General features: G+C 36.7%; 2 protein-coding genes across 2 annotated transcripts; both read left to right on the top strand.

Annotated features, from left to right (window-relative positions):
- The first annotated feature begins 6,432 nt into the window (after positions 1-6,432).
- LOC120183877 (putative disease resistance protein RGA4) lies at positions 6,433-10,557 on the top strand. Its single transcript, XM_039188473.1, has 4 exons — positions 6,433-9,775; positions 9,888-9,945; positions 10,029-10,096; positions 10,484-10,557. The coding sequence occupies exons 1-4, from the start codon at positions 6,433-6,435 to the stop codon at positions 10,555-10,557; spliced, it is 3,543 nt and encodes a 1,180-aa protein (XP_039044404.1).
- A 5,911-nt stretch (positions 10,558-16,468) lies between these two features.
- Positions 16,469-19,433, top strand: LOC120183876 (putative disease resistance protein RGA1). The gene is made up of 2 exons (XM_039188472.1): positions 16,469-19,360; positions 19,410-19,433. Exons 1-2 carry the CDS (start codon positions 16,469-16,471, stop codon positions 19,431-19,433), a joined length of 2,916 nt encoding a protein of 971 aa, XP_039044403.1.
- Positions 19,434-19,441: the final 8 nt, after the last annotated feature.

Below are 19,441 nucleotides of genomic sequence, written 5' to 3'. Positions count from 1 at the left end.
AGTGTGAAAGGTTTATTTCTTTCTTGCTCCAACCTTCCTCTGGTATTCTGCCATCCAAAGGAACTGAGGGCCCACGGTTGATCAGGTAAGCTGCAGTGTTGATAGCTTCAGCCCATAGAAATTTGGGCAATTCGGCATGTATCCTCATACTTCTGGCAAGTTCATTCAGAGTTCTGTTCATGCGCTCTGTTACTCCATTCTGCTGCAGTGTCATGGGAACTGTTGTCTCAATCTTGATCCCATTGTTTGCGCAGAAATCTCTGAATCTTCTATTTTTGTACTCTCCTCCATTATCAGACCTCAACCGCTTGACTTTCAAACCAGTCTCATTTTCCACCATGGCATTCCATTTTCTGAAGGTATCAAAGACTTCTGATTTCTTTTTCAGAAAATAAACTCACACCTTCCTTGTTGAATCATCGATGAAGGTGACATAATATAATGAGCCTGCAAGAGATGGAACTGGAGATGGTCCCCATACATCAGTATGAACCAACTCTAACTTTTCTACCTTGGGTGTCTTACAAATCTTTGCAAAGCTGGCTTTCTTTTATTTGCCAAAGATGCAATCCTTGTATAGTCTGACATCTACATTCTTTAGATCCGGCAGCTTTCCTTTTGACAAAAGTGTCTTCATCCCTTTCTCGTTCATATGGCCAAACCTTTGGTGCCATATGTTTGATTTTCCATCAGCATCTGTTACAGCAATGATATTCTCTAAGTTTGAAGTTACATAGAGAGTACCAGTCTTCTTACCACGAGCAATGACGAGTGCTCCTTTGGTAATCTTCCATTCACAGCCTGAAAAGGTTTTACTATATCCTTCTCCATAAAGTTGTCCAACAGAAATTAAATTCCTTTTGAGGCCAGGAATATGTCTCATTTCTTTCAGCTTCCAGGTGGTCTGGTTTGGCAACTTTAATCGGATATCTCATTTTTCGACGATCTTCAAGGTTTCAACATCGGCTAGACGAACCTTCCCAAAATCACCACTAACATAGTTCTCCATGATTTCTCGGCATGGGGTGGAGTGGAAAGATGCCCCTGAATCCAAGATCCATGATTCAATCGGACTGTTGACGCTTAGAATCATGGCATCACCTGTCTCTTCTATCACGTTGGCAGATTCCTGTTCGCCGGTATTTTTCTTCTGTGTTCGACAATCTCTTTTAAAGTGACCCTTATTGTCGCAGTTATAACAGGTAAAATCTTTCTTTCCCGTTCTTGATTTTCCCGTTCTGGATTTGGATCTACCATGATTTGAATTTCTTTATGAAGTTCTCACTCTGGACTCTGTGTGCAAGGCTGAGGAGGTTGATGCTTCACCTGATTCTCTCCGTCGAATTTCTTCGCTCAGTACCAGATCCCAAACATCGTCGAATTTCAATTTGTTGTTTCCTGACGAACTGCTAACTGCTGTAACAGTAGCATTCCAACTGTCTGGTAGAGATGATAAGAGAATTAAAGCTCGAACTTCATCATCGAATTCAATTTTCACGGAACTCAACTGAGTTGTGATTGTGTTGAGTTCATTTAGGTGTTGAGCCACCGATGCCCCTTCCACCATCCGCAAATTGAATAATCGCCTTATCAAATGTATTTTGTTTGAGGCTTATGGCTTCTCATACATACTGGAGAGAGCCGCCATAAGACTCGCCGTGGTCTTTTCATTTGCTATGTTGAAAGTAACATTTCGGGATAACGTCAGTCGGATAACTCCGAGGGCTTGTCTATCAAGAAGAGCCCAGTCTTCATTCTTCATGCCCTTTGGTTGTTTTCCTGAGAGAGGTTGATATAGATTTTTCTGGTACAGAAAATCTTCAATCTTCCAAAAGCCAATGTCCGCACCATCGAACTTTTCAATTTTCACATTCCCTTCGTCTGTAGCCATCGCTCCCACTCGAATCTGGCTTCGTTTGGATCGTTTCTGACAATTCTTGCGAACCACCGTGTATTAGAACACCTCCGTCGACAAATTCGTATCGTCGACAAAATTTTTACTATTCATAAAAATTCACTATTCACATGAATAGTAATGAATAGTAACCTCGCAAAAAATTGACAAAATTCACAACCAAAAGCTTTGATTACCAGTTGTTGGGAAATAAACCGAGTACGAGTAATTTCCCTATAACCTAGATTAGTGAGAATGCGAAATAAAAGCGAAAAAATAATACCCGAAATTGATAACGGAGTTCAACCAATTGTGCCTACGTCTCCGGACTGCTGCAGATCTTTTATTAAGAGAGAAAATTTACAGGTGTTTACAAAACACTCACTACTCACAAGAAAGCTCTCTAGTATTGGGAGAAATAAATGATTTTGAATGATTTTGAAGTTAAATGAGTTAGGGTATTTATAGTTGAAACTTAGGGACTAATCTTATAAATACCTTAAAGTGTGCAATGGCTAAAATGTAATTAACCCAAAAACATTTTAATTAAAGAATTCGGGCACCGAATTCGGTACCCCATTTGCTGAAAATGTCAAGCATTTAGACGGTGGCACACCATCCTCTTTTGACTTTTCTTTCCTCCAACATACTTCCATTTTTCTCTTATCCCAGCCGCCACTTCTGTTATTCCTGCCGCTGCCGCTGTCGTCTCTTCCGGCTGCAGCATAACCATTTCCCTGCATCTGACACCCGTATTCAGGCTTAGTCCGACTGCTCCCGCTCCAACGGAAACCACCGGTGTTCCCGCCAAAACTCACCCTCTCAGTGGGCGGACCCAACGGTACTGCGCTGTTACGGAGGTGGGGAGGGACATAAGTGGGTCGAATTGGATGAGATACGGGATTGTTGTTTGAAACAACAGTTTCAGATGCAGAATCTGCCCATGAAGTTCTCATAATTTCCCAAACCTGATAAAAACCCAGAAAAGAAAAGAAAAAGAAAAATCCTAACAAAAACCCAAATTAAAAGAAAAAACACCAAACTAAAACCCATATTTTGAAATCCTCTAAAATGCCTTCTTGGCCATTCTCTTTTCCGAAAGATCACACTTAATCAAACAAAAGAAAGTCCAATTAATATAAGCAAAAAAATCTCAAAAAAAAAGGGAAAACAAGTAAGATTAGATTCTTGGTTGTCTCTTCTCTTTCCTTTTATTTTCTTAGGCCTTGGACTGCAGCTCAGGAAAAACGAGAGAGTGAGAGAAAAAATCTACGAATCTTGGGTCGGTGACCGTACAATACGGGGGGCTTCCCTTCAAATTAAATCATTACCCTCCATAACGGACCGTTGCCCTTTGCCGCCTTAAATATATACATAAGATAATAATAAAATTGTTTTTTATCAAATAATAATAAGATTGTTAAAGGTACAAAATCGAGAAAATTAAAAAATCGTCAAGAATTAAGTAAAACGGTTTGATTCGAATTTATCTTTTATGGTTCGATTTCAAGTTGATTTAAACACTCAATTGTTTTAAATCAGTTCGATTTGGTTCGATTTTTCCATATGGAACTCACTTGTTCCATATTGAACCGAATAACAAGTTTGAACTTCAAACTAATGTCCATCCGGTTAACCACTTACCCCTAATGACCTAATATTTAGCTCAATTAAAGTAAATACAACTCATTACCGAATCGAAAAATTTGGTTTATCAAAAACCGCATTACCGAACCGAACCGAAAAAATCAGTTTATCAAAAATAGTATTACAGAATCGAACCGAATCGAAAAATTTGTTTCACATATTTCGGTTTTTATACCATTCGGTTTCGATTTTAATTTTAAAAGATCGTTTATTGCGGTTTGGTTAAACTTTTATTAAAAAACTGAACCGAACCGAATACACTCCTAGTTAAAACTAGGGTATTATTATTACGACGTATATCTTATCTCAATTGAGTTAATTCACTATACGTCTTTAAATTATGATTTGGATTCTATATTGGTCACCAAATTATAATCATTCTAATCAAGTATTTAAATCATTAATATTATTTCAATCAAGTTTTTTTATCAGTTTAATCATTAATTTGGACATTAATAGGTTAATTTAGATCTAATGTAAAACATAACTAGAATACGTGAATTAAATTCTATTGATATGAACACGTTGAGTGATGTCAGTAGTAAAAATAAATGTTGTTTTTCATAAAGAATTCAAATTCGAACAACTGTACCTACAAAATGCGTACGTTGACAACAGACTACAATTTTTTTTAAATATATTATTTTATAATCACCACATACTATTTAAGATGAAATTTGGTTGATATATTTTAAATATGTTATACCATAAATTCAAGATGATATTTAATTTTCAAGTGGATTGTTAAACTGGCAAAAAGAAATTAATTGAGATGTTATTGATATTGAGGACCAATTTAAAACCTAGAAATAATTGGACCTGATTGGTGTAATTAGCTCAAAAATATATAAGAAAATTAATTGTTTTTCTCATAAGCAGATAAATACAATGGGAATTTGTTGGAAGCTTCTCTGTTTGGAACTCGACTTTTATATCTCCCGCCCTAATTCAAAATATTTTATTATTTTTAATAAAAATAAATATTGTATTTTAGATAATTCTCAATACATAGAGCACAACCTTAAGCTTTGGATAATTTTATTATTTAAACATTGTATTTAATTATGCTTATAAATAAGTTTATTTATTTATTTTGTTATTTTAATTACATATACTTTGGGATATGTTAACAGAATTGTTCGTCCAGCTCAGTTGGTAGAGCCCAAGGCTCTTAACATTGTGGTCGTGGGATTAAGTTCCACGATGGACAATTCATAATCCTGACTGCAGGAGGTCTCCCACGGAAGCTGCTCTCAACCTGGCGTTGGGGGCAGCCTAATATCCTACCTCCCCTTACCTCATTACATATGAGAATAGGGTTAGCTAATTTTATTTATTTTGGGATATGTTAACAAAAACCCAAACTTGATCCCTTGAACACATTGGGTAATTTAACAACTCCAGAGTGATTTCAAATCAAAATCAAACCAAAGAGTTCAATTATCAACTTAATTGTATTTCCCCTTGACAGGAGACATAAACATTCCCCGCAGAATTTTAAGGTCACGAAATCTTATAAACGTCTCTGCCTTGATGCCTTTTCCAATTGTCAACGTAACTAGATTTGGCCTATTTATGGAGTTCCTTCTCATAAATTTCTCATAATTCACATGAATAAAGAGACTTCTTTTCTTCATTTCCAGTTAAATTGTAAACAGGAAACAAAGAAATATTCCGATAAGGTTTTCTTTTTCTAGATAAATCGAAAACTTAAAAATATACACAAAAAGAAAAAGAAAAAACGCCGCTATCGACGGCTGAAGCACAAATTTTAACCGGAGAAATAAGAGTTATCTGGATGTTGGAGATGCGATGGCGTTTCACCGGAGATGTTATTGATCTGAGATTTAAATCGGAAATTGCAGTGGCCAGTGAGTGAAGGCTAAGGCTTCGATCTTCAGCTACCAGTAACTATATTAATAGGGGGGGGGGGAAGTTGGACGGCATCTCGTAAATTTAAATAGCATAAATGACAAATTGGTACTTAAATTATATTTTTTTATCAATTTAGTACCTAAACAACTGGTAATTAAAGTCTTAAACAACGATCAAGAATCAACCGGTTATAAACTGCCATGTAATTAGGAGTTTATAATTTGTGAAATAAAATTGTTTAGTTTACAAACAAGTATCTAAACTATACCATTTTCCCAATCTGGTACATAAGTATTTTTGGGTAAACTACAGCATTAGTCACCTAACTATGCACCAGTTCTACTTTGGCCATCAAGCTATTTTTTCTATAAATTTAGTCACTAACTTTATTCCTTTTTCACTGGCTGTTAGGATTCCGTCAAAATTCATACATTTTAATCGACCTAATGTGAAAAAATTATTAAATTTACAGAAATTTAAAACGACGTCGTTTTGGTGGTTTTTCAATTATCTAGAATGACATCGTTTTGGTGATTTTTCAAGTATCTAAAATGACATCATTTTGATATATCATCGTATCATTTGTCATGTCATCACATCATTTTTATTTAATGGTGGAGTGAGCAATGTCAAAGTTGAGTGATTAAATTAAACAAAAAATGATTTTTAATGACCTGAAATGAAGAGAGAAGAAAATTCAGTGATGAAAAAGGACATTTACCCCAAGTATAAAACCAAAGAACATTATACACGGTGGGAAATATCTTCCTCATCAGGCCAATGTCGACTTTTGAGACAGCTTTGTTCTAATCATAGAGACTTTGCTTTAATAATGAGCCAAAGGGCCTACTTTGCTTTAGCAATGTTCCTTTGGTGGTGGGCCATGGCATCAATACTATTTCACTGTGTATATAACACCAGCATTTCATCTTCTTCAAATCATTTCCAGTCTTCCTTTTGCAGCAATTAATCACTTCCAAACTGTACTTTTGCCTTCGTTCGTGTTTAGACCAGCAATGGCCGAAGGAATTGCCTTTGACATCGCCGGATGGCTCATTTCTGAACTGAGCTCCCCTGTTCTGGAGCAACTTTGCTTGTGGTGGAATTTCGAAGACGATCTCGACGACCTCAAAAGCACCATCTCCGCCATCAAAGCCGTGCTTCTCGACGCAGAAAAGCAGTCCGTGGCTAGCGAAAGCGTCAAAGATTGGCTAGCAAAGCTGAAAGATGCTATGTATGATGCGGAAGACGTGCTGGATGATGTCCGTACTGAAGCCTTGCGGAAGAATCTGATGAGTGGGAACAAGTTCACCAAAGAGGTACGCGTTTGCTTCTCGAGATCGAACCCGTTTATTTATGGTCTCAAAATGGGACGAAAAATCAAGGCCATCAAGGCCAGATTTACTTCCATTCAAAGTCAGGCCAACATGTTGAACTTGGTTCAGCGTGACCATCCTGTGGAAACCTCTTTCATGGACAAAAGGAGGCAGCAATCGCACTCTTTTGTTTCGAAAGGCGAAATTATTGGGAGGGACGATGACAAAGCAGCTCTTCTAAGACTCTTGTTGGAGTTTCAAAGTGAAGAGAATGTTTATGTCATTCCGATTGTGGGGATCGGAGGCTTAGGCAAGACTGCGTTGGCGCAGTTGGTCTATAACGACGAAATGGTTAAAAACCACTTCGAGTTAAGGATTTGGGTCTGTGTTTCTGATGTTTTTTATGTGAGAACAATTGTGGAAAACATCATTAAATCTGTAACTGATCAAGAACCTGGTAAAAATCTCGAAATGGATCAACTGCAAAAACAACTTCGGGACAAAATTGACGGGAAAAAATATTTGCTTGTCTTAGATGACATTTGGAATGAGGAGAGGGAACTATGGATTAGCTTAAAGAAGTTACTGATGGGTGGAGCCAAAGGAAGTAGGATAATCGTAACTACTCGCTCTACGAGGGTAGCTAAGGTTACTAGTAAATGTCAGCCACATGTTCTGAGAGGCTTGTCTGATGATGATGCATGGTTTTTGTTCAAAGAAATAGCTTTTGAACAAAGATATGCAGATTCGACAAATTCAGGCTTTGTGGAAATAGGAAAGCAGATTTTGGAAAGGTGTCATGGAGTTCCCTTGGTCATAAGGACAATAGCTAGTACCTTATCTTTTAAAGAAACTGAAACTGAGTGGCTTTCTTTCAAAGATAATGAACTTGCTAGATTACCTCAAGAAGATGGTGAAATTTTGCCTACACTTAGGTTGAGTTATGATCATCTCCCATCTCAGTTGAAGCATTGCTTTGCTTATTGCAGACTGTACCCAAAAGATCATGAATTTGATGTGCAAACACTTGTTCGAATCTGGATTGCACAAGGGTTTGTAAAACAATCAAATTTGAGTCGATCTCTTGAAGAGATTGGGTTCGAGTATTTTAAATGTCTGGTTGAAAGAAGTTTCTTTCAAGAGGTAGAAGAAGATGAAAGTCGGGGTGTAACATGTAAAATGCATGATTTGATGCATGATCTTGCTGAATCGGTAGCAGGGAAGGAGAGCTGCATTCTAGATTCAAATTCAAATTCAATTACAAGTGAGATTGATGAGAAATGTCGTCACGTATCGATTGATTTTTCATTGATTCATTTGATCAAGGGAAAGAAATTGCGGAGTTTGTTAAAATTTTCAAGCAGAGATGAATATATGAATGATGCAAATCGGGATTTAATAATTTCAAATTGTAGATGCTTGCGTGTTTTAGAATTACGTGAATTAGAACTTGATACAGTCCCACGTTCCATTCATAAGTTGAAACATTTGAGGTACCTTGATCTTTCTTGGAATGCCAATCTTAAGATCCTTCCAAAGAGTATTTGCAAGATGCAAAATTTGCAAGTGCTGAAACTTGATTTTTGTGACCGACTTGTAGAATTGCCAAAGAAGATTGAAAAATTGGTGAATCTTACCCATCTTTCGTGTGTTTATTGTCAGTTATTAACTCATATGCCACGTGGAATAGGGAAGCTGACTTCGCTTCAGACGTTAAGCATGTTTGTTGTTGATAAAGAATGTTCCCATGGTGCTGCTGCTGCGGATCTAAGTGAATTGAGTCACCTCAACAACCTGAGGGGAAAGCTAAGAATAACAAATTTGGGATTCATGAAAAATGCAAGAGAGAAGTTTAAAGCTGCTAATTTGAAAGGGAAGCAACATCTACGAGAACTGATTTTAGAATGGGGTGGTGCTAGTGATGACGAAGAGAAGTCACTTGAAGACCTCCAGCCCCATCCTAATCTGAAGGAGTTCCGCGTGATAGGATGGAGGGGCGATGCCAAGTTCCCAAGTTGGATTTCTTTGCTCACGCATCTGGTGGATATTGATGTATGCGGTCCCAGTAAATTTAAACATCTCCCTTCCTTTGCTCGATTGCCACATCTTCAACGGCTTAGGATTTGTGATGTATCTGAGCTGGAGTCCATGGACGGCAGTGAGCCCAGTGGAGGACAAGGAGAATCAGAATCATTCTTCCCATCGCTTACATTTCTCGAGCTCATCAACTGCCCAAATATGCAGAGTTGGTGGAGAAAAAGCCCGATCGACGATGATAAGGATGACGATAAGGATAGAAGAGCATCAACCATGGCATTTCCTTGTCTCTCTTATTTATGCATTGCAAATTGCCCTTTGAGTTCAATGCCGTTGTATCCATCAGTCAAACATAAGCTAATCTTGGTGAATACCAGTTCAAGGCCATTAAAGCATACCATTCAAATGAGCGACACTACACCGTCAACCTCATCTCTCCCTCTCTCCAAATTGAAATCTTTCACAGTGGGGAATATTCATGAAGAACTGGACTACGACACGCTAAACGAATTCCTGCAAAAGATGACTTCTCTTGAGCATCTGGAGATTATTGAGCTTCCACAGCTGGCGTCTCTTCCCCTTTGCCTCCAGCATCTTGTTCAGTTGAAAAAACTAGAAATCAAGAATTGCAGTGGATTGAGGTCACTCTTTCCTGTGTTCCAACATCTAACTTCCCTTGAAAGTCTTTCTATTAGTCACTGCAAGGAGCTCGAGCTATCTGCAGAGGGCATCCAAATATTCGAAGATTATACGAGCCTAAAGATTCTACATTTGGTAAACATTCCAAAGTGTCGGCATCTTCCGGAGTGGCTTCAACATCTAACAAATCTGAAAGAGCTTAATCTAGTAGATTTGCCCAATTTAACATCGCTTCCGGATGAGATGCGTGGCCTAACCAGTTTGGAAGAGTTGGATATACTAAATGTGCCCCAGTTGGAGGAAAGATGTAGGAAGGACATTGGTGCCGATTGGCATAAGATTGCTCACATCCCACGCATTCGGGCGGGTTTGGTAGGTGCCCTCCAATCCTTTGAATCATTCATCCACTTTTACAACAATATATTGTGTTTTCTATCATCAAGCTGCGATTATAACTCTTACTTGTTTTCTATCTTCAGGTTACGGTGCAAGACCTAACGGTGGGCAGTTGAGTATTTATATGCAGAGAAAGAGGAGGTAGTTCATCAAATTGCTTTTTAAACGTTTAAAGCATAATAATTAACTGCAATCATCTAATAATGAATGCTCCTTTTTGTCAGCATGAAAGATAATACATTCCTCAGCATTCTACTCCCAATTTTCGTCACTGAAGCACAGGCCCTCAAAGGTAATCATTATCACCCAATCCTCTACTTTTCATAATCCAAAACTATGTATCACATCATCACTACATTCTATTTGAAGGAAATTTGAGAAGAATGAACAAAACTCGATTTTACAAGAAGAATTAATCTTTTAATTTTAAATTAATCAGGCTATTTGAGTCGACTATTAATTTGATGTAGGCTAATGGCTATATTGAATTTAAGGGTAAATTATCTTCAATGTCTTTAGATTATTGATTCTATTCTATTTTGATCATTGGATAAATAATTTCATCAATTAAGGCACTACACTTTCAATTTGATTTCAATTAAACCATCAAACTCAACTGTTAAGTAATCATTGACATAGCAGTTAGGCAGATTTATGTGATAATACATCTCATTTCCAGAGATATCAACACAGAGACGGATAGATTGGCTAAGGGAGGAATCGGTCGAGTGCAACCATGGAAGGGGTCCATAGTTGGTTCCTATACGAGTTGGAAGGGGTCGTGGACGTTGGTTAATTGCTTTAGGCAGGTTTTCTGATTGGTGAATAGATTGTACAGGTTAATGGATGTTCCTGTTATGTACTGATGTTATTTAATAAAATAATTGGGTACTCTTTTCTGTCTTGATTGAGTTTCGACTCGATTGAGTTAAGTGGGGGTTTTTTAACGAGGCTTGTATTTCTTTTCAAAAAGATTCGGCTCGAGTTTCAGTCCTGAACATATATATACATGTATGTATGTTGTATTCCAGCTTTATTGAATGCGGAAGCATCAATGTCATCACTGGTTCCGTCCCATCGAGGTTGCATGAAAACTGAACGAGCCATGTACCTAAAGCCAATTGGAAACCAATTATAACTTCGTCTAATACAAAGATTGAGAATAAAACAGTATAATGGATGCATATTTTATCGTATTTCTCGAGGATTTACGTATCGCGATCGCGTTCATCGTGATATACTCGATTAAAATCCGCCCTTCCTCCGCCAATGCTTGTTGGTCGTTCTTGAAGCATTGGCGCAACCGCAACACGTACCGGTGCATACCGGTGGGGACGTGAAGATGGAGGAGATGTTGGACTCGGGAACTAAAGCATCCGTCTATATCCGTTGCTTCCCTCATCAATTCAGCGAAGAACATCTGATCACACACTGAAAGATGAAGAAATGCATTAAAAGATCCTCCGAAAACTATGTATCATGAACTTTATATCAGCAAAAGAACCAAAATTCTTAAAAAATGCAACCACTAACTTAATTGTTCATGTAATCTACCAGTAAGAAACAGTGAAAAAACATCCACAGAGTTAAGTTCTTCATTTAGAAGTAACCATATAGGATAGAATAGTAAGATACATTGTATTAAATTATCAGTTAAAATGGTAAGATATATTGTATTTTTTAATCAACGGATTTAAATTTAAACTTTGAAAATAAAATTATTAGGTGCAATAGATATGAAGAATTAAATATTATGAATTTGATGTTTTGATTTACCATGATAGTGACTCCCATTTTAGTCATGTTTTGTTCATCTTCCTCTCATCACCATGAAAGCCTCTGCTTGCTTGTTGGATCATTTTTGGATGTTTGTGTTGCTTTCGAAAATTTATGCACGTACAAATTACAGGTGGATGCCTCTTTCCTACTTGTAATTAAGGAGTGGATATTTTCAAAAAAAAAAAAGTGGGTAGTTATTCTGAAGTTATTTTAAAATCAATGAGACTAATTAATTAGGACAATGGATGACGTGGTGAGTTAGGTCCATGAAATAATTTCTCACAAACTGATTCCAAAGGTTTCCAAACTTGAATTGATCGTGAGAGAATAGAATCGGTTCCATCATTTTAAAGAATAGTCATATTCTTATATGGATTACTGAATGTAAGATTACATATAGTAAGATAATTCATATCTGACTTGGTTCGATCTTATTTATTTTGAAAATCAAATTTGAGGTTAAGATTGATTAGATTTTTCAATCAAAATTGCAAGATAAGGGTATCAAATTTAAATATTTACTAAAATAAATTACATTAATTGTCATCCTTATTGTTGTTTTAGTATTATCTAAAAATAACACCAAAAATGAGTTGAATATTTAGAGAATTTATTTCAAGGATAAGTCAAAATTAAGCATACAAGGCAATATGTTGTGTGTTATTAGTTAATAATTATCCTCTTCATCCTCTTTGTTTCATCATCTTCACATATAAAAACCATCCATCCACCTACTTCTTCTCTTCATCCTTCTCTTCTTCAAGATGCCTCTTTTGTTTCGTCATCATTTCTCAGTGGATCCATTTGATCAGTAAAACAAAAATCTTTTAGAAAATTAAGGAAAAAAGAAATGGAGACCGGATCTTTAAGGCTAAGGCTCATGGCAGTCTTTGCAGTTTCTGGGAGTATAGTTTTCATTGCAAATGAAATCCATAGACGCCTCCTCTCTGATTTCTTGAAGAAGATCGAGTTCGAATTGGCTGGTAATATATACATACACACATGCACGCATGCATGCATACTTAGACGTATGCATACGTGCATGCATGTTATTTCTTGATGTTCTTGTTTAGGTTATTTTAACATTGCAGCATGCATGAATGGAATTCATTGTTTTTTTAGGGAATGGGAAATGTCAAGTGAAGAAAAGGGTTTGTTTTGTCGACGATGTGAGGGAACCATCGTCGAATAACAAGGAATACAGGAGAAGAAATCAGAGTGTTGCGGCCATTGCAAAGCAGGTTAAGGTTGGTGGTGATGATGCTGATAGACGACAGCTTCTTCAAATGCCTCTCAATAGGCAGGTTTTGTATAGGGGGATTCTTCAATGTAAAACCCTTTGAAAAGAGAGAAAATATATATTCTCTTTGTTATACATTGCAATTTGAATTTACATTTTTGTCTTTTGTTTTTTATTTTTGGATGGGATTCATGTTGTGTTTTTGTATTAAGGGTGTATTTGAACACCATAATGTAATTTCATGAAAGTATAATATTATCATTTTATCATGTAATTACAATAAATTATAATTTTATAAAAATGTAATTATTATTTTTTAATGTAATAATGAGATGGAAGTCATAACATTAACCCTTGCACGAATATGAGGAGATTCATGAATGTCTTTATCCAAAATATAGATCAAAATATCCAAAGGTAATCCAAAATCAAGAGGGAAACATCATATGCTATAGTCATGAAGTTGGCAGCTTCGTTTACCTCACGTATGATTAATTGACACCCAACGCTCTAAGCTCTGTTATTAAGATAAACGATGGCACATACTAGAGAGTAAAAACTGAAAAAAGATGGTAACAGAAACTTATAAGCATCGTTTACCTCATGTTTGATCAATCAAAACTCAATGCTCCAAGTTAATAGTAGGGATGTGATTAGCATCATTGAAATGATTAAATGATCTAATTAACCAAATTAAAAGATTGATGGTCAGATTAGAATTATCCGTTAGTTAAGTGGTTACAAATGTAATTTACCCTGAACATTAAACATGTAGATTTTCAAAACCACCCTGCCTTGTTCGATTTTTCCGAAGAAACTGAACATCGGCAACAACAAAGGTAGTGGAGATCAAACGATTTGATTGAATATGAAGTACTTGGTCAGATTCCATCACTTTCATTCACAATCTGGGATTCTCCTCCATTTCTCGAGACATAAGCCTCTCGCTCTTCATTTTTCATCACTCTCCAAATCATCAAAACAAACGAAGAAAGCCCAACAAGCTGAAACTTGTAGAATCCCATCACTCTTCCAGGAAATAACTGATATTTTAGGATCTGTTAATGTTACTCCAGATGAAACCAAATCTGGGTTTTCAATAACTCCACGAAACACAGCCAGTGAGCTTGAGTTTATAGAACAATCGTTGTCTAGAAGGCCGGGTGTTTGTCAAAATGCCCAGCAGAGGAGTGAATTGGTGGAAAAGGAGCGAAATGAGATAAATGAAATTTTTGGAGCTGTTAAAGTAACCTCAGGTGATATCCCATCTGGGTTTTCAGTTACCCCACGAACCAATGCCAGGGAGTCTGAGTTTATAAAACAATCGTCGTCTGGCAGGCCAGATGTTTATCAAAATGCCCAGGAGAAGAGTGAATTGGTGGGAACAGAGGAGAATGTAACGGCTTTGGATGATACCCGGATGGGGAATTCAGTCGAATTCGATGTTAGTCCAGTGGTTCATGAGATAACTAAGATAGTTAGAGCTGAAAACGCCTTGATTTCCATGGAGGAACAATTAGATAAATCAGGGTTTTCTTTTGAACCAGAAATTGTTGAGAAAGTGTTGAAAAGGTGCTTTAAGGTGCCTCATTTAGCTTTTAGATTCTTCAACTGGGTGAAGGTTAGAGAAGGTTTTAGTTATACAACTGAAGTTTTCAATACCAAGTGATGGAATGTTGATGCTCCGGCACAAAGGCCGGCATTGCTAAACTGCAATATGAAATGGAAAGGAGAAAGGAAATAGACAATGGAAAACAAACAGAGAGTATTAAGTTTTTTTTTTCACCAACTGTAGAAAATGGCTTACAATGATATTCAACACATTACAATGATTGGGTATTTATAACCTAATATTAAAACCCTAACAAATCTAACAAATTCTTAACTAACTGCCAACTAACATCAACTACTTAATAGTCTAACACCAAGTAATTTAGGTTGAGTTTAGAATGTTTCACTAACCTCAAATAACCATTACATTTTAATTTCTTAAATTATTTGACCGTAACAATCTAAATTATTTCTCAAGTTATTTCTTTTAACTTTAAAATATTTTATATTTAATGTAATTCATTAATTTTATTTTTAATAAGTTTTATAGTTTAATTATGTAATTTGAATGTTTAAATTTTATGGGAGGAATATGTATTATAGACTTTTAAAATTTCAATTATATATTTTTATGTAATTTTTTAAAGTAATATAATTTAAAGAAAAAAAAATATGAACAGAGTACCGGTGATACGAAAATGCGGGTACTCGAGCTTAACGGGCCTGGACACGAGCCGACACTTTGGAAACCTGTACCCATAAATGTGGCCACCTATATTTTGATTTTTCATTAATTCCTTTGCATAACTGAAACAAGTTGCGAACTTTGTTTAAAATCTCAAACAAGAAAGTTTAAAATATGTACGAGGCTCCATTGAAAAGCTTTCAAACAAAGTTTATATCAAGAATGATTATTTAATCGAACCGAGCTAAATAATTTTTATGAGTTAATTAACTTGAGAAATTCAGTTTTTTATTCAAATTTTATTAAAAGACAAATCAAATTTATAAAATTTAAGTGGTTTCTAATTATTCAAATTTAATCGAATAGTAAAAGTCGTTGATGAGAAGTATCTTCCTCGTTAGGCCAATTTCGACTTTTGAGACCAAAGGGCCCACTTTGATCTAATAAGAGACTTTGCTCCTATCGTTGAAAGCTTTTATGTCACCCTACTTTGCTTTAGTCATCCACCCACTTGCTTGAATTATTGAAAATATTTACAATATTTTCATTCGTAAATGTAAAATATTTATAGAAATGCCATCACGAAATTTGTTCATAAGCTTCTTCAACATGATAGGAAGGAGAGACAAGAAATAGAACTGTATAACATATGCTCTAATTGCTGATAAATATGATAAATCAATTGGTGATATTGTTGAATCCTTGACTATTAAAAGTTTTAAAATGGTCAACCGACTATTTATTATGTTTCAAACTCGTTATTTTCAGTTAAAAATTTGATGACATTCTGAGCTGTACGTTAACCGGCTGACTGAGATAAGATAAAATCTGATCATATCTTAGTTAACATGTTAACGTCAAACTCATATGACTGTTAACTTTTTAATAGAGAAGGACGAGTGTAGAACATAATGAACATTCGAGTGACCATTTTGTAACTTTTAATAGATGAGAGACTCAACAAAGTAACTCCCCATAGTTGATAGACCATTTTATAACTTTTAATAGTCTAAGGACTTAATAAAGTAGTATCTTATAGTCGGAATCATTTGTGTACTTTATCCTTTTTTTTCAATGATTAAATGGAATTATCTTACATGTCAACGTTACTGTTAAATTTTTAAGGGTATGTGACGTAAATGAAATTAAAATGTAACGTTAGTGATCATTTAAAAAATATAATTGAATGACTAAAAATAACAATAATAATAGTTGTGGGACTAAATATATAGTTTACCGTTTTTTAATATTAAACAACCTTTTAGTGGAGTTGTATCTATAAAATACTACAAGCTCCACTTGTATTAACACCTGCATTTCATTTCATTTCATTTCATTTCATTTCATCTCATCTCATTTCCTCTTGCAAGTAGTAAACACTTTAGCCTTCGTTTGTGTTTCAACCAGCAATGGCCGAAGGAATCGCCTTTGACATCGCCGGATGGCTCATTTCTGAACTGAGCTCCCATGTTATGGAGCAACTTGGCTTGTGGTGGAATTTCAAAGACGACCTCGACGACCTCAAAACCACCATCTCCGCAATCAAATCCGTACTTCTCGACGCGGAAAAGCAGTCCGTGACCAGCGAACTCGTCAAAGATTGGCTTGCAAAGCTAAAAGATGCTATGTACGACGCTGAAGACTTGCTGGATGATGTCCGTACCGAAGCCTTGCGGAAGAATCTGATGAGTGGGAACAAGTTCACCAAAGAGGTACGCGTTTGCTTCTCGAGATCGAACCCGTTTACTTATGGTCTCAAAATGGGACGAAAAATCAAGGCCATCAAGGCCAGATTTACTTCCATTCAAAGTCAGGCCAACATGTTGAACTTGGTTCAGCGTGACCATCCTGTGGAAACCTCTTTCATGGCCAAAAGGAGGCAGACGCACTCTTTTGTGTCGAAAGGTGAAATCATAGGGAGGGACGATGACAAAACAGCTCTTCTAAGACTCTTGTTGGAGTTTCAAAGTGAAGAGAATGTTTATGTCATTCCGATTGTGGGGATCGGAGGCTTAGGCAAGACTGCGTTGGCGCAGTTTGTCTATAACGACGAAATGGTTGAAAACCACTTCGAGTTAAGGATGTGGGTCTGTGTTTCTGATGTTTTTGATGAGAAAACAATTGTAGAAAACATCATTAAATCTGTAACTCATCAAGCACCCGATCAAAATCTCGAAATGGATCAACTGCAAAAACAACTTCGGGACAAAATTGACGGGAAAAAATATTTGCTTGTCTTAGATGACATTTGGAATGAGAACTGGGACCTATGGATTAGCTTAAAGAAGTTACTGATGGGTGGAGCCAAAGGGAGTAGGATAATCGTAACTACTCGCTCTGAGAAGGTAGCTAATGTCACTAGTAATTGTCGGCCACATTTTCTAAGTGGCTTGTCTGGTGATGATGCATGGTTTTTGTTCAAAAAAATAGCTTTTGAACAAAGATATGCAGATTCGACAAATTCAGGCTTTGTGGACATAGGAAAGCAGGTTTTGGAAAGGTGTCATGGAGTTCCCTTGGTCATAAGGACAATAGCTAGTACCTTATCTTCTAAAAAAACTGTAACTGAGTGGCTTTCTTTCAAAGATAAACTTGCTAGAATATCTCAAAGCGGCGGTGAGATTTTGCCTACACTTAGGTTGAGTTATGATCATCTCCCATCTCATTTGAAGCATTGCTTTGCTTATTGCAGACTGTACCCAAAAGATCATGAATTTGTTGTGCAAACACTTGTTCGAATCTGGATTGCACAAGGGTTTGTAAAACAATCAAATCCGAGTGAATCTCTTGAAGAGATTGGGTTCGAGTATTTTAAATGTCTGGTTGAAAGAAGTTTCTTTCAAGAGGTAGAAGAACATGAATTTTGGGGTGTAACATGTAAAATGCATGATTTGATGCATGATCTTGCTGAATCGGTAGCAGGGATGGAGAGCCGCATTCTAGATTCAAATTCAATTACAAGTGAGATTGATGAGAAATGTCGTCACGTATCGATTGATTTTTCATTGATTCATTTGATCAAGGGAAAGAAATTGCGGAGTTTGTTAAAATTTTCAAGCAGATATGAATGTATGAATGATGCAAATTGGGATTTAATAATTTCAAATTGTAGATGCTTGCGTGTTTTAGAATTAGATGAATTAGAACTTGATACAGTTCCAGGCTCCATTCATAAGCTGAAACATTTGAGGTACCTTGATCTTTCAACCAATTATCGTCTTAAGATCCTTCCAAAGAGTATTTGTAAGATGCAAAATTTGCAAGTGCTGAAACTCGACTACTGCTTTGAGCTTAAAGAATTGCCAAAGAAGATTGAAAAATTGGTGAATCTTACCCATCTTTCGTGTGCTTATTGTGATGGGTTAACTCATATGCCACGTGGAATAGGGAAGCTGACTTCGCTTCAGACGTTAAGCATGTTTGTTGTGGATAAAGACGGCTCCCATGGTGCTGCTGCTGCGGATCTAAGTGAATTGAGTCAACTCAACAACCTGAGGAGACAGCTAAGAATAAAAAATTTGGGATTCGTGAAAAATGCAAGAGAGAAGTTTAAAGCTGCTAATTTGAAAGGGAAGCAACATCTACGAGAACTGGTTTTACAATGGAGCGGAGATAGTGAAGATGAAGAGAAGTCACTTGAAGACCTCCAGCCCCATCCTAATCTGAAGAAGCTCTCTGTGCGTCGATGGAGGGGCGATGCCAAGTTCCCAAGTTGGATTTCTTTGCTCACGCATCTGGTGGATATTAAAATATGGGGTCCCAGTAAATTTAAACATCTCCCTTCCTTTGCTCGATTGCCACATCTTCAACGGCTTAGCATTTGTGATCTATCTGAGCTGGAGTACATGGACGGCAGTGAGCCCAGTGGAGGACAAGGTGAATCAGAATCATTCTTCCCATCGCTTACATATCTCATGCTCGGCAACTGCCCAAATATGCAGAGTTGGTGGAGGAAAAGCCCGATCGACGATGATAAGGATGGCGACAAGGATAGAAGAGCATCAACCATGGCATTTCCTTGTCTCTCCTATTTACGCATTGAAAATTGCCCTTTGAGTTCAATGCCGTTGTATCCATCAGTCGAATATAAGCTAATATTGGTGAATACCAGTTCAAGGCCATTAAAGCATACCATTCAAATGAGCGACACTACACCGTCAACCTCATCTCTCCATCTCTCCAAATTGAAATATTTCAAAGTGGGGAATATTCATGAAGAACTGGACTACGACATGCTAAACGAATTCCTGCAAAAGATGACTTCTCTTGAGCATCTGGAGATTATTGAACTTCCACGGCTGGCGTCTCTTCCCCTTTGCTTTCAGCATCTTGTTCAGTTGAAAAAACTAGAAATCGAGAATTGCAGTGGATTGAGGTCACTC

Source organism: Hibiscus syriacus, unplaced genomic scaffold (genome assembly GCF_006381635.1).
Source record: "Hibiscus syriacus cultivar Baekdansim isolate YM2019G1 unplaced genomic scaffold, ASM638163v2 tig00112852_pilon, whole genome shotgun sequence".
NCBI lineage: Eukaryota > Viridiplantae > Streptophyta > Magnoliopsida > Malvales > Malvaceae > Hibiscus > Hibiscus syriacus.
The sequence above is the reverse complement of the archived record's forward strand: the minus strand, read 5'-3'. Positions and strand labels throughout refer to the sequence as shown.